Here is a 13,735-nt window from a genome sequence, read left to right as displayed (position 1 = left end):
TGTATATAGAATCACGTCATTTGCATATAATGACAGTTTTATCTCTTCCGTCCTAATTTGGATACCTTTTATTTCTTTTTCTTGTCTGATTGCTGTGGCTAAGACTTCCAATACTATGTTGAACAGAAGTGGTGAGAGTGGGCATCCTTGTCCTGTTCCAGATTTTAGTGGGAAGGCTGTCAGCTTTTCACTGTTGAGTATTATATTAGCTGTGGGTTTGTCATAAATAGCTTTTATTATGTTGAGATATGTTCCCTCTGTACCCACTTTGGTAAGAGTTTTTATCATGAATGCATGTTGAATTTTGTTAGATGCTTTTTCTGCATGTATTGAAATGATCATGTGGTTTTTGTTTTTTCTGTTGTTGATGTGGTGTATCACATTGATTTGCATATGTTGGACCATCCTTGTGAACTTGGGATGAATCCCATTTGGTCGTGGTGTTTGATCTTTTTTATGTGTTGTTGGATTCAGTTTGGTAATATTTTGTTGAGAATTTTTGCATCTATATTCATCAAAGATATTGGCCTGTAATTTTCTTTTTTAGTGGTTTTCATATCAGGGTGATGGTGGCTTCATAGAATGTCTTTGGGAGTGTTCCCTCTTCTGCAGTTTTTTTGAAGAGTTGGAGAAGGATCGGTAAGAGTTGTTCTTTGTATGTTTGGTAGAATTCACCTATGAAGCCATCTGGTCCTGGACTTTTCTTTGTAGGCAGTTTTAAAATTACAGATTCTATTGATATTTCACTTCTAGTGATCAGTATGTTCAAATTATCTATTTCTTGATTCAGTTTTGGTGGACTGAATGTTTCTAGAAAGTTGTCCATTTCTTCTAGGTTGTTGAATTTGTTGGCATATAATTGTTCATAGTATTCCCTTATTTTTTTTGTATTTCTATAGTGTTGGTTGTTATGTCCCTTTTTCATTTCTTGTTTAGATTATTTGGGTTCTCTCTCTTTCCTTCTTGGTGAGCCTGGCCAGAGGTTTGTCAATCTTGTTTATTACCCTTTCAAAGAACCAGCTCTTGGTTTTATTGATTTTTTTTTCTATTGTTTTAAATCTCTGTTTATTTCCCCTCTGATCTTTATTATTTCCTTCCTAATGCTGACTTTAGGTTTTGTTTGTTCTTTTTCCAATTCTTTTAAGTGTTAACCTATTTGTTTTAGTTTCATATTACAGCTCAGAAAGCTGAGATTTGAGACAAACCTTTCAGTTTTATGATTCTTCATTTTTCTTTAGGAATTGGGGATATAGAGCCGGCAGGGAAAAACTGCCACATATCTTGTTTTGGAATAAAATAATACAGTAGTTAAATTGCTCTATTTCTCTCTCTTTGTCTCTATTTTGATTTGGTTTCATAAAGTATTCGATAAACTTGCATATTTTAATGAAGTAGTTGGCATTAGTTTCTCTAGAATGTTCACTGATTAAAGATGCTATTTGATTCATGATGACTTTTTAAAAAATTAACTTATTTTTTTTTTATTTTCTTTTATATTGGAGTATATTTGTGTTTTTTTTTTTTTTTTTTTTTTTTTTTTTGCGGTACGCAGGCCTCTCACTGTTGTGGCCTCTCCCATTGCGGAGCACAGGCTTCAGATGCACAGGCTCAGAGGCCATGGCTCACGGGCCCAGCCGCTCCATGGCACGTGGGATCTTCCTGGACCGGGGCACGAACCTGTGTCCCCTGCATCGGCAGGCGGACTCTCAACCACTGTGCCACCAGGGAAGCCCCTATATTGGAGTATATTTGATTTACAATGTTGTGTTAGTTTCAGGTGTACAGCAAAGTGATTTAGTTATACATACACATGTATTTATTCTTTTCCAGGATTCATGATGACTTTTAAAATGCCTGCTACATCAGTAGTAATGTGAAAATCCACATACCTTTAAGAAATTATTTTGTAACTTCTGCCTAATATGTAGTAAGTCACACGTGATTAAGAAGCCAAAACAAATGAAGCACATGGAATACTTGCCAGAAAAACAGGGACTATCCTGAAGAAGAGTGGGAGCAGGTCGGGTTGAATTGCCTGATTACATGACAACAGTGTGTCATGGTCAGTGGCTTGTCAGCCCTGAAGTGTTAGCCAGGGGTTTGCAGTTTATATCAGTGTGTAGGCTAGGGGGCTGTACCAGAGAGACCCAAAATACAGTGACTTAGAAAAGATAGAAGCGTTTTTTGGTTTTCTTGTTTATTTTTGTCTCACTGAAAAGTTAAAGAGGTGGACATCCAATGCTGGGAGCTTCATCTCTGGGTCCAAGACAGCTGTTCCAGTTTTTGTCCCAGGGGGTAGGAAGGGACTGGGAGATCCACAAGACCTGGAAGTGGGGTGCATATCCCGCTGGCCACAACTTAGTAGTTTGATCAACTTAGCTGCAAGGGGGGCTGGAAAACGTAGTCTTCAGCTGTGTTGCCATGTGCCCAGTTCACACCATTTCTATAGAAGAAGAGGATAATTGTTATTGAAGAACAAATAGCAGTCTGCCAAAAGCTTTGTACTATTAAAAGTGGAGATGGGGCTTCCCTGGTGGCGCGGTGGCTGAGAGTACGCCTGACGATGCAGGGGACGTGGGTTCGTGCCCCGGTCTGGGAGGATCCCACATGCTGTGGAGCGGCTGGGCCCGTGAGCCATGGCCACTGAGCCTGTGCGTCCAGAGCCTGTGCTCCACAACGGGAGAGGCCACAACAGTGAGAGGCCCGCGTACCGCAAAAACAAAAACAAAAAAACAAAACAAAACAACAAAAAAAAGTGGAGATAGTGACTGTTTCCATTTTTTTCTTTTATTCATCGGTAAAATTTTTCTTCCCCCTTTAAAGTAAGTAAAAGAGCTTGAAAGCCTCTGAGTGGGTAAGTGAGATGCATAGTATAAGGTGCAAGGAGTGACCCAGTAACTATGCTAGCATCATGCTATGTGGTAGTTTTCCTACACAATTTGTTCTGGTTATGTTCTGTTGTTATCCACATCGTGCCACCACTTAGTGATGAAAACCACAGTAATCATTTCATTATTATTCTTCACAATTCTGGGGGCTGACCAGACCCTCAGATACATGGTTCTTACTTGCAGTATCTCGTGCAGTTGTGGTCATGTGGTAGTGGAGGGAGATGTCATCTTGAAGGTGCTCTCTTTCACATACACATCAGGAGGATGATGGTGGCTCTCAGGTGAGACCCTTCCACGTGTCCTGGATACTCTCAGCGTGTTGGTTGGGTGGGTTTCGAGGGCGAATGTTGGAATAGCCCCAGGCAGCAGCCATGTCCCCATTTATGACCTATTCCAGAAGTCACTTAGCATCGATTCTGCTGTTGCCCAGAATAAATGAGAAGGAATATTACATCCCACCTCTTGTGTCACTGTGGTGAGTGTCAGTGTCAGATTGTAAGAATGTGTGGAATGGACAGTCTTGTGGCAGCCATCTTTGGGAAGTATAATTGCTTTCACAGCCGTAAAGTATTTTTATTAAAAAAGAAATTATTTATTTGGCTGTGCCGGGTCTTTAGTTTCGGTGCACTGGGTCTTTAGTTGTGGTACACAGGATCTTTAGTTGCGGTGTGTGGGATCTTTGCTTGTGGCATGTGGGATCTTAGTTGCGACATGCGGGATCTGACCAGGGTTCGAACTCAGGCCCCCTGCCTTGGAAGCATGGAGTCTTAACTGCTGGACCACTGGGGAAGTCCCAGATTATTTTTATTTTTAGTCGTACATTTTTATATGCATAATGGATTGTTAGCTGAACACAGGACTACTGTAATGTGTAAAGTATTACACTTGTTTATCCTTTGTGGCCACCTTTACACACTTTGCTTCATAAAGAAGAGGCCCGTGGAAGCACAGCACTCTCTCACCCTCCTGGAATTGAGGCTTCGGGTCCTGCTTCAGTGCCATTTATAAGTGATCGCTGCTGCCTCCTTCTCCTGCCATCCCCGACTGCTGCCCCTACTCTCGACCCCGCCCAACTCTGTGTCAGACTTGCCGTCAGGCACTGCCAACTCTACATCCTGGGCCCTACCACATCTTGTTTATCCATTCTTCTGTCGATGAACATTTAGGTTGCTTCCGTGTCTTGGCGATTGTAAGCAGTGCTGCAGTGAACACTGGGGTGCGTGTATCCTTTTGAACCATGGTTTTGTCTGGATATATGCCCAGTAGTGGGATTGCTGGATCATATGGTAGTTCTCTTTTTAGTTTTTTAAGAAACCTCCATACTGTTCTCCATAGTGGTTGTACCAATTTACTTCCCACCAACAGTGTTGGAGGGTTCCCTTTGCTTCACACCCTCTCCGACATTTGTTTGTAGACTTTAAAAAAATTTATTTATTTATTTATTTGGTTGTGCCGGGTCTTAGTTGTGGCAGGTGGGCTCCTTAGTTGTGGCATGCGAACTCTTAGTTGCGTCATGCATATGGGATCTAGTTCCCTGACCTGGGATCCAACCTGGGCCCCCTGCATTGGGAGCATGGAGTCTTAACCACTGGGCCACCAGGGTAGTCCCTGTTTGTAGACTTTGATCATGGCCATTCTGACTGGTGTGAGGTGATAACTCGTTGTAGTTTTGATTTGCATTTCTCTGATAATTACTGATGTTGAGCATCTTTTCATGTGCTTTTTGGCCATCTGTATGTTTTTGGAGAAATGTCTATTTAGATCTTGTGCCCATTTTTTGATTGGGTTGTTTGTTTTTTTGCCATAGAGCTGCATGAGCTGTTTCTATATTTTGGAGATTAATCCCTGTCAGTCACATCATTTACGAATATTTTCTCCCATTCTGTGGGTTATCTTTTCATTTTGTTGATGGTTTCCTTTGCTGTGCAGAAGCTTTTGAATTTAATTAGGTCACATCTGTTTGTTTTTGTTTTTATTTCTATTACTCTAGGAGATGGATCAAAAAAGATACTGCTTGAATTTATGTCAAAGAGTATTCTTACTATGTTTGCCTCCAAGAGTTTTATAGTATCCAGTCTTACATTTAGGTCTTTAACTCATTTTGAGTTTATTTTTGTGCATGGTGTTAGAAAATGTTCTAATTTCATTTTTTACATGTAGCTGTCCAGTTTTCCCAGCACCATTTATTGAAGACACTGTCTTTTCTCCATTGTATAGTCTTGCCTCCTTTGTTGTAGATTAATTGATCATAGGTGCGTGGGTTTATTTCTGGACTTTCTGTCTTGTTCCGTTGATCTGTATTTCTGTTTTTGTGCCAGTTCCATACTGTTTTGATTACTGTAGCTTTGTAGTATAGTGTGAAGTCAGGGAGTCTTATTCTTCCAGCTTTGTTTTTCTTTCTCAAGATTGTTTTGGCTATTCAGATATTTTTGTGTCTCCATAGAAATTTAAAATCTTTTTGTTTCTAGTTTTGTGAAAAATGCCATTGGTAATTGGATAGGGATTGCACTGCATCTGTAGATTGCCTTGGGTTGTATAGTCATTCTGACAATATTGATTCTTCCAACCCAGGAATATGGTATATCTTTCCTCTGTTTGTGTCATCTTCGATTTCTTTCATCGGTTTTTCATAGTTTTCAGAGTACAGGTCTTTGTCTCCTTAGGTAGGTTTATCCGTAGGTATTTTATTCTTTTTGATGCGATGGTAAATGGGATTGTTTCTTTAATTTCTGTTTTTGGACTTTCATTGTTAGTGTATAGAAATGCAGCAGATTTTATGTTTTAATTTTGTATTCTGCAGCTTTACCGAATTCATTAATGAGCTCTAGTAGTTTTCTGGTAGTATCTTTAGGATTTTCTATGTATAGTATCATGTCATCTGCGAACAGTGACAGTTTTACTTCTTCTTTTCCAATTTGGATGTCTTCTATATCGTTTTCTTCTCTGATTGCTGTGGCTAGGACTTCCAAAACTATGTTCAATGGAAGTGGTGAGAGTGGACATCCTTGTCTTGTTCCTGATCTTACAGGAAGTGCTTTCAGCTTTCCATCATTGAGAATGATGTTTGCTGTGGATTTGTCATATACGGCCTTCATTATGTTGAAGTGAGTTCCCTCTATGCCCACTTTCTGGAGCGTTTTCATCATAAGTGGGTGTTGAATTTTGTCAAAAGCTTTTTCTGCATCTATTGATATGATCATATGGTTTTTATTTTTCACTGTTAATGTGGTGTATCACACTGATTGATTTACAGATGTTGAAGAATTCTTGCATCCCAGGGATAAATCCTGTTTGGTCATGGTGTGTGATCCTTTTAATGTATTGTTGGATTTGGTTTGCTAGTATATTTGTTGAGGATTTTTGCATCTATGTTCATCAGTGATATTGGTCTGTAATTTTTTTTTTTTTTTTTTTTTTGGTGGTATTTTTGTCTGGTTTTAGTATCAGGGTGATGGTGGCCTCATAGAATGAGCTTGGGAGTGTTCCTTCCTCTGCAGTTTTTTGCAATAGTTCCAGAAGGATAGGTGTTAACTCTTCTGTAAATGTTAGATAGAATTTGCCTGTGAATCCATCTGGTCCTCTACTTTTCTCTCTTTTTTAAATAAATAAATATATTTATTTATTTATTTATCTTTATTTTTGGCTGCATTGGGTCTGCGTTGCTGTGCGTGGGCTTTCTCTAGTTGCGGTGAGCGGGCTTCAGTAGTTGCAGCACGCGGGCTCAGTAGTTGTGGCTCGCAGGCTCTAGAGCGCAGGCTTAGTAGTTGTGGTGCATGGGCTTAGTTGCTTAGTTGCTCCACGGCATGTGGGATCTTCCTGCACCAGGGCTCGAACACACGACCCCTGCATTGGCAGGCTGATTGTCAACCATTGCGCCACCAGGGAAGCCCCTCGACTTTTGTTTGTTGGGAGGTTTCAATCACAGTTTCAATTTCAGTACTTGTGATTGGTCTGTTCATATTTTCTATTTCTTCCTGGTTCAGTCTTGGGAGATTGTGTTTTTCTAAGAGTTTGTCCATTTCTTCTAGTTGGTCCATTTTATTGGCATATAGTTGATTGTAGTAGTCTCTTATGATCCTTTATATTTCTGTGGTGTCCATTTCAACTTCTCCTTTTTCATTTCTAAGTTTATTCATCTGAGCCCTCTCCCTTTTTTCTTGACAAGTCTGGCTAAAGATCTATTCTGCCATCTTGTCTCAACACCCCTCAAAAGTTGAAAAAAGTGCTTGTTACTGGTTCTTGTTTCCTCGTCTCTCAAGCTGAGAACCAGTTTCCAGTAGGGCCTTGAGCCCACTGGTCAGGGCTACATGGTTTCCCTAGCTGAGCTTTGAGGTGAGAGGGAAAATGCACCCTTCTTCACTCCTCTGTTCTCTTCCCCACAACGATTGTGGTGTGGGGTGGTTGGCACTGGGATTGGAGACACACCTCTGGAGCCCCTTTTACCCCTAAGAGCCGCAGGCCAAACTGAAGTGACTGAGGCCCTGGTGTCGGGGGAGCCTCTCTGCTCTAATTTTTATTATTTTCTTCCTCTGCTTCATTTTTAGTTTGCTCCTCTTTTTTCAGTGTCTTAAGAATGGAAGCCTAGGTTATTACTTTGAGACTTTTCTTTTTTCTTTCTTCTTTTATTTTAATAAATTTATCTTTTTATTTTTGGCTGTGTTGGGTCTTCGTCGCTGTGCAGACTTTCTCTAGTTGCGGCGAGCGGGGGCTACTCTCCATTGCGGTGTGCAGGCTTCTCATTGCGGTGGCTTCTCTTGTTGCAGAGCATGGGCTCTAGGCGGGTGGGCTTCAGTAGTTGTGGCACACGGGCTCAGTAGTTGCAGTACGCGGGCTCTAGAGTGCAGGCTCAGTAGTTGTGGCGCACGGGCTTAGTTGCTCCATGGCATGTGGGATCTTCCCGGACCAGGACTCGAACCCATGTCCCCTGCATTGGCAGGTGGATTCTCAACCACTGCACCACCAGGGAAGTCCTGAGACTTTTCTTTTTAATGTAGGTATTTACAGCTGCAAATGTCCCTCTAAGCACTATTTCACTACTTCCCATAAGATTTGGTACATTGTGTTTTGTTTTCGTTCACGTCACAGCATTTTAGGATTTACCTGTGATTTCTTTGCCCCACGGTTATTTAGGAGCATGTTTTTAAATTTCCACATACTTGGAATTTTCCAGATTTCTTTCTGTTACTAACTTCTGTTTTCATTCCATTTTGGTGGGAGAAGAAACGTGTGAGTTTAAGCTTGTTCAGATTTACTCAGCTTTGTCTTACGGCCTTGCATATGGTTTGTCTCCACGTGCACTGCAGAGGAATACGCGTTCTGCTGTTACATAGTGTTTTCTATTAGGTCTAGTTGGTTTATAATGTTGAAGTGTTCTGTTTCCTGTTGGTCTTCTGCCTCTTTGTTCTTTTCATTAGTAGTAGTTCTGTTTTTAATTTTATGAGGAACTTCCATACTGTTTTCCATAGTGGTTGCACCAGTTTACATTCCCACTGGCAATGCATGAGGGTTCCCTTTTCTCCACACCCTCTTCAACGCCTGTCTTTTTGATGACCTGTGGGTTTTTTTTTTTTTATTTTGTTTTACTTTTTTATTTTATTTTTATTTTTATTTTTGGCTGCGTTCGGTCTTCGTTCGGCTCTTCTCTAGTTGCGGTGAGCGGGAGCTACTCTACGTTGTGGTGCTCGGGCTTCTCATTGCGGTGGCTTCTCTTCACAGAGCACGGGCCCTAGAGAGCACAGGCTTCAGTAGTGGTGGTGCATGGGCTTAACTGCTCCGCGGCATGTGGGATCTTCCAGGAGGAGGGCTTGAATGTCCCCTGCATTGACAAGCGGCCTCCCAACCACTGCGCCACCAGGGAAGTCCCTGACCTGTGGTTTTGATGTGCATTTCCCTGATGATTAGTGCCGTTGGGTGTCTTGTCATGTGCCTGTTGGCCATCTGTCTGTCTCTTTTGGAAAAATGCCTGTTCAGGTTCTCTGCCCGTTTTTTAATCAGGTGGTTTTGTTTTTTTGATATGGAGTTTTGTGAGTTCATTATATACTTTGGGTATGGTATTAACCCTTATCAGGCAGGTCATTTGCTACCGTTCTATAGATTGTCTTTCGGTTTTGTTGGTGGTTTCTTTCACTGCAAAAGCTTTTAGGTTTGATTAGGTGCCAGTTGTGTATTTTTGCTTTTGTTTTCCTTGCCTGAGGTGAAACAGAATTGCTAAGACTCCTGCAAAGGAGTGTGCTGCCTGTGTTTTCTTCTAGTTGGTGAATGGTTTCTGGTCTTACATTTAGGACTTTTGTTCATTTTCATTTTGTTTTTATATATGGTGTGAGAAAATGTTCTGACTTCATTCTTTTGCATATAGTCGTCCAGTTTTCCCCAAATCTCTTATTGAAGACTGTCTTTTCCCCCATTGTGTACTTTTGCTTCCCTTGTCATAGATTAATTGACTGTAAGTGTGCGGATTTATTTCTGGGCTCTCCAGAAGTTCAGGGGCGAGGCTCCCTGGAGCTGGGATTCAGAACTCTAAGGAGGGGGTTTTACCTAGCTGCTGTGCTGCGCAGGGTCCAGCTTGAGAGAGGGGGCTCTGTCCACTTCATACGGATACTTAAGGGAAAAAGCTGGAAACTGTACCTGTCAAGGCGAAGGGCTGTTACTGGGCTTGTTTGTTTGTTTTTTTTTGTGGTACGCGGGCCTCTCACTGTTGTGGCCTCTCCCGTTGCGGAGCACAGGCTCCGGACGCGCAGGCTCAGCGGCCATGGCTCACGGGCCCAGCCGCTCTGCGGCATGTGGGATCTTCCTGGACCAGGGCACGAACCCGTGTCCCCTGCATCGGCAGGCGGACTCGCAACCACTGCGTCTCCAGGGAAGCCCTACTGGGCTTGTTTTGACAGAAACAGCAAGCCATCAGGAAGGATCAAGTCCTGTCCTCTACCCCTTTTATCTTTCATTCTCTTCCCACCCCCATCGCTTCTCTGCCTCCTGTTGGTGACTCTTGAAGCCAACAGGCAAAGGAGAATTGTAGTTCACAGAGTTCCCCCCTCAGCATCACACAGCAGAGTAGAGGTGGGTAAACTTGGAGCTCAGAAGAATATAGCTTAATAACTAGCATATTTGGAGCAGAACAGATAGTCCTTGAAATAGGTTCAAATGTATACTAAAATTTCGTATATGATAAAATTAGCATTGCAAACCTAGAGGGAAAAGTAAATTAATAAATGGCTCTAAGATGATTTTTTTGTTTGGAGGGCTGGGGGAAAGGTTTATACACAAAAGTAACTTTAGGATGGATTAAAGTTTACTGTCAAGAATTAAATGGAAAGTAACTAGAAGCAGGTATAGATGAACATTTATTTGACTTCATAATGGGGAAGATTTTAAAGCATGAAAGCAAAGCTAGAACTCAAGAAAAAAGATAAATTTAATACTCAACATTTATGTATGTAAAAAAAAACGTGGCGGATGGCAAATAGTGGGAAATATTTGTAAAATAGTTAAGATGAGATCACTATTTTTGATGTACAAAGAGCTCTTCTAATCAATACAAAAAAGACAAGTCTCAGTAGAAAACCAGCAAAGACAATGTGACCATCTAAACAAAAAAATACAAATGGTCAATAACATAATTATCAACTTTGATGAGGATTTTGGGGAAAGTACACTCATGACACTGGAAGTGTAAATTGCATATACTCTTTCTACAGGATTTTATCAGTATGTATTAAAACCCTTAAAAATAATTGCTTACTTTGGAAAGATATTTCTTTGGAGGCAGTCGATAAGAAAGCAAGGATGGTTGTAGATGGAGATGAGTTAAATTGATAAGAGCTTGTGTCTCACAGTTTTGCAGTCAGAAAAGCAGGTTATCTTGGGGTGAGACCCAGAATGCTGCTGTGGGCACTGTAGGAAATCAGCTAGCTTTGCATGAAAGCAGTCTGCAGTAATATCTTGCCTACAGTTAGATACCATAAATATATGAGCAGACCCGCTTGGTTTCATGATTTTCTCCAGTAACCCTAAGTAGATGAGAAGCTGGAGTGGAGAAAGTTATGTAAGCAAATGCAGAGGGAAACCTGTGGAAGATTGGATTCGGGGCCATGTAGACTCATTCTAGAGCATAGCCTTGCTGATGGCCACAGAAGCAAGGAAGCCGAGGAACCATAGAACCAGGGTGTTTGCCTAGAAACTAAAAGGTAGTCTCTTTTTCTGGGGCTGTCTGCAGTAAGATTTACTAAGAAAAATACCAGCTCTTAGAATGACTAGAGTTAATTTCATGTCCCAGCTCTGATGAAGTGTGGCTTCTGACATTGGGGGTACCGGTCTTGTTTGATTAGGCCTTGGCTTGCGCTGTATCAGTTAATCCTATAATAATCACATCTTTAACCTCTTTTACCTGTAAGTCAGTTAGCTTAGCCAGCTACCTGATGGAATTGTTATGCATTACTTTCTGTTCTAGATGATGATGTTAAATTCCGATAATTGCATCTGTTTCAGGAGTTTTCTGTCCTAATAGGGCAGAGAGCAAATAATGTTTACAATTCTCTTTATAGGAGAACCTCCATTCTTACCGGAATCTTTTGACCGAATTCTTCTGGATGCTCCCTGCAGTGGACTGGGACAGAGACCAAACATGGCTTGTACCTGGACTTTGAAGGAAGTGACATCATATCAGCCATTACAGCGAAAACTCTTCACTGTGGTATGTGATAATTTTTTGCTGTGGAAGAAAGGTGACCTTTACTAGTTTGATCTTTTAAAGACTGAGAGCAGTATTCATAGCAGCATTATTCACAGTAACCAAAATGTGGAAAAAACCCAGGTATCCATCAACAGATGAAGGGATAAGTAAAATGTGGCATGTACATACAATGGAATATTACCCAGCCTTAAAAAGGAATGAAATTCTCATACACGCTACAACATGGATGAATTTTGAACACATTATGCTAAGTTATATAAGCCAGACACAAAATGTGATTCTGTTTATATGAGTATCAAGAATAGGCAACTTCATGGAGACGGAAAGTAGAAAAGAGGTTGCCAGAGGCTGGAGGGACAGGACAGCGAATGGGGAGTTCCTGTTTCATGGGATGATGAAGAAGTTCGGGAGATGGGATAATGGTGATGGTTGTAAACAGTGTGAGTGTACTTAATGCCATTGAATTGTACACTTAAAAATGGTTAAAATGGTAAATTTTATATACACTGTACCACACACACAGAACACCTGGTTTTCCTTTATGTTGACTCACTCTTTCATCTCAGGCAATAATAGAATTTCTTCTCTGAGGCATTTAAGGAATTTCAAACATTCTGCTCTGTCTTAAAAATAGAGCATTGTTGGGACTTCCCTGGCAGTCCAGTGGTTAGGACTCTGCGCTTCCACTGCAGGGGACCCGGGTTCGATCCCTGGTCGGGGAGCTAAGATCCTGCACGCTGCACGGCGCGGCCAAAAATAAAGGGGGGGTTGTTAACATAGTTGCTAATTGATGTAAAACATTTGGGTATAAAATAAATTACCTTTTTATAGGGTTCTTGGATCATCTTAGTGAATTAAAAGTGGGAACTCCAATAGAGGCAAACACATTCATAAGATTGGGAAGTGACAGCATCCAGTGTCAGATATAGAAGGACAGTAAAAATGTAGCAAATCTAACTGGTCTACAGTATGTTTCAGAAGAAGCCCAGATAGAACATGTGAGAATTTCTGTCAGTCTTGCCAACATGATTCCATAGGATGTAGACAGCATTTTATCAGAGATGATCCCACCATTTCCTCTCAGTTCTCTAATTATAAATACACAAGCTACAGCAACAGTGGGTATGCTCTGATGATTCCATCTCTGAAGCTATTTTTCAGGACATTTCTTTTCAGCACTGCTGGTGTCTCCTTTCCTACACAAAAGTGGCACTAAGAGTGGATTGTTTAAACTTTTATTGTATATGGTCTTCAGAGAACACATCCTGGAAGTTAAAACAGCAAGCAGCAAAAAAAAAGCAGCTTTGCTTCTAGCTGCAGCCCAGTTTGATGTGAGGGTAAAATTAGGACCTGTTTTAAGAGACATGGCTTTTTGTTCTTTTTAGCTCATAGCGAAAAGACACTTTAAGAGGCTACTTGGGAGGAGATGTGTTGGTCTCAGTGACAAGGAGCATCTGACCGTGTGCAAGAGAGAGTGTAGGATCCAGTGGGTGTGCCACTGGGTGAGGGTAGGGGTTGGGACTGTGGACCCAGTGCCTCCACACACGTTACTCTAGGTACCTGGGTTTCCATATGGGAGAAGTGGGTAGGGTAACTGCCCCTGATGGGGTGCCGTTCTCATGGCGGTTATCAGAGTTGTTTAGAAAAGCTGTGTAATGTGCTTAGAACAGCAGCTAGCACCCAGTGGCAAAGTTTAAATTTTGGTCCACGTACTAGCATTAAGAAAGCATAGTATATGCTTTTTTTTTTAAGATTTTTATTAACTTTTTTTTTAAATTTGGGGATTTGAAAAGAGAAACTTTTGTTATTTGGGACAAGTTCATTTTCATATTACACCTTATTTCCTGGACAGATACTCATTGGGCACCTCCTATATGTAATACACAATTCTAGGTGCTGATGACATGCTAGTCAACCCCTGACCTTTTACATGGGGTTTCTGTTCTAACTGGGGAGGAAAATAAACAGCTAGTTGAGTTAGAGATTTCTTGTATTCCAAGGCAGTGCCCAGTGAAGCAAACTTTAGGGAGGAAGGGGGATGGGAGCGCCTGATTGGAACAGTTGAAAATTGTACAGGGGCTGGGCAGGGAGGGCGCTGCTGAGACGCTGATATAGAAACAAAGATAAGAGGATGGTGAGGAGGGAGCGAGCACTG

General features: G+C 41.3%; 1 protein-coding gene across 9 annotated transcripts in view; it reads left to right on the top strand.

The window, feature by feature from the left end:
- The window catches only part of NSUN6 (NOP2/Sun RNA methyltransferase 6), a 108,166-nt gene that overhangs the window by 54,391 nt on the left and 40,040 nt on the right, over nucleotides 1-13,735 (top strand). For all 9 annotated transcript variants that reach the window (XM_060162865.1, XM_060162883.1, XM_060162845.1 and 6 more), the window contains one exon: nucleotides 11,432-11,580. In XM_060162865.1, coding sequence (XP_060018848.1) covers nucleotides 11,432-11,580 — 149 coding nt within the window. The remainder of the gene's footprint in view (nucleotides 1-11,431; nucleotides 11,581-13,735) is intronic.

Source organism: Lagenorhynchus albirostris, chromosome 1 (genome assembly GCF_949774975.1).
Source record: "Lagenorhynchus albirostris chromosome 1, mLagAlb1.1, whole genome shotgun sequence".
NCBI classification, from domain to species: Eukaryota; Metazoa; Chordata; class Mammalia; order Artiodactyla; family Delphinidae; genus Lagenorhynchus; species Lagenorhynchus albirostris.
The sequence above is the reverse complement of the archived record's forward strand: the minus strand, read 5'-3'. Positions and strand labels throughout refer to the sequence as shown.